This window comes from Hibiscus syriacus, unplaced genomic scaffold, assembly GCF_006381635.1.
Source record: "Hibiscus syriacus cultivar Baekdansim isolate YM2019G1 unplaced genomic scaffold, ASM638163v2 tig00010050_pilon, whole genome shotgun sequence".
NCBI lineage: Eukaryota > Viridiplantae > Streptophyta > Magnoliopsida > Malvales > Malvaceae > Hibiscus > Hibiscus syriacus.
In genome coordinates, this window is record NW_024062206.1 from 5,876 (window position 1) to 7,746 (window position 1,871).

Sequence of the window (1,871 nt, forward strand, 5' to 3'; positions counted from 1 at the left end):
TACATATAGCGTAAAACTTTTAGTTTTATGCAAAATAGTTAGATGAATGAAAATAAATGATAATCTATTTTTACTCGTAAAATAATATTTTTACTAAAAATATATAAAAATAAAAAAATGATACATAGAGAAACTAAAAAAAAGTCAAAGAGTCAAAGTTTAGAAGGGTGTGTGTTGCAGCGTATAATTAGATTGCACTGGGGGGGGGGGGTAGTTGTTAATTAATAAAATAATAAAAACCCAAGTCCCTATTGCGGCTGTGCTCCCCTCCATTTTCAACCCTATCTATCTTCTTCTATAAAATCCCCACTTGTCTTTCTTCCCACATCGGAAACAAATCCCCCTTCTCTTGCCGTCTCTCTCTGTTCATCTTCCTCCTCTATACATCTCCTTAACAAAAGCTTTTGTCTATTTTTCATTCAAATTCAATCCATTTTTAAACAAAAGAAAATGGATGTCAAGGCCAGGGATTGTGTTCATCATATTAATGAAGATGATCATATGGAGTTGAGAAGAGGGCCTTGGACGGTGGAAGAAGACTTCAAGCTCATCGAATACATTGCCACACACGGCGAAGGTCGATGGAACTCTCTTGCTCGTTGTGCTGGTCTCAAAAGGACAGGCAAAAGTTGCCGATTGAGGTGGTTGAATTATCTCCGACCAGACGTTCGACGAGGGAACATCACTCTTGAAGAGCAGCTCTTGATTCTTGAGCTTCACTCTCGTTGGGGAAACAGGTTTTTTGACCTAAAATTTGTCCATTGATTCATGGTTTTTGTTTAGTGAGGTTGATTTTCATGGTGTACCCTTTTTTTTGTTTTCTGTAGATGGTCCAAAATCGCCCAACATTTGCCTGGAAGAACCGATAATGAGATCAAGAACTACTGGAGAACTCGTGTCCAGAAACATGCTAAGCAACTTAAGTGTGACGTGAACAGCAAGCAATTCAAGGACACCATGCGTTACCTTTGGATGCCTAGGTTAGTCGAAAGAATTCAAGCCGCCGCCGCAGCCTCAGCCTCCACCACCGCCAACGTCCCCGCCACATCCACTACCACCACCTTCACTTCCGTTTTCGGCGATGATCAGCTTGGGGGAGCACAAGTGACCTCATCAAGTTACTCCCTAGAGAATTCGAGCACCACCGTAGCCTCATCGGACTCCTTCGGGACTCAAGTTTCACAATTTTCCGATTTCTCCGATCATTACACCACCACCACCAACACCTCCATTAACAACCCTACACAAGAGTTGTCTGGTATTTACTACAACCATGTCATGGATGTTCAATCCTTGGAGCAAAACAACCCTTGGCTAGACAATCTCTTCAACGCTGAGGATTTTTACTTCTTACAACAGCAATTCAATTTCAACATGTGAGAAACTATCTTCAAATACACTAATGAAAATGGAGAAAAAACAGAAAAATAGAATAATAATAATAATATTTTGGAACACACATAGAATTAGAGTCTAATTGTGGATGAGCACTTGATTAGTTTATATTTGTTGCTACTTGAGAAGGGGAGAGAGCTTAATTTAATGCTCTTTAAAATTTAATCCTATTCATTGATATTGACATTGATTTTCACTCCTTTTTTGGATTTATAGAATACTGTTTTAGAAAATTAGTTAAATAATGGGTAGATGCGAATAATTGGTTCCACCATATGTTTTTTTTATTATGAGTTATAATTATCATAAGACTTTGCATTATGATTATAATATGAGAGCTTATAGTTGTCCATGGGGCATGAACCATAAACTACTTCTAGAATTAGGTTATTACGAAAGATCTAATTTAGTTTTGATCCCTATGTTATACTCAAATTTAAAGTTTGAACCCCTATACTTTATTTTGAATATATTTA

At 37.5% G+C, this 1,871-nt stretch overlaps 1 protein-coding gene across 1 annotated transcript; it reads left to right on the plus strand.

Annotated features, from left to right (window-relative positions):
* The first annotated feature begins 351 nt into the window (after positions 1-351).
* On the plus strand, positions 352-1,420 carry LOC120203588 (transcription factor MYB108-like). Its single transcript, XM_039203837.1, has 2 exons — positions 352-737; positions 828-1,420. Exons 1-2 carry the CDS (start codon positions 451-453, stop codon positions 1,378-1,380), a joined length of 840 nt encoding a protein of 279 aa, XP_039059768.1. The 5' UTR covers positions 352-450; the 3' UTR covers positions 1,381-1,420.
* Positions 1,421-1,871: the final 451 nt, after the last annotated feature.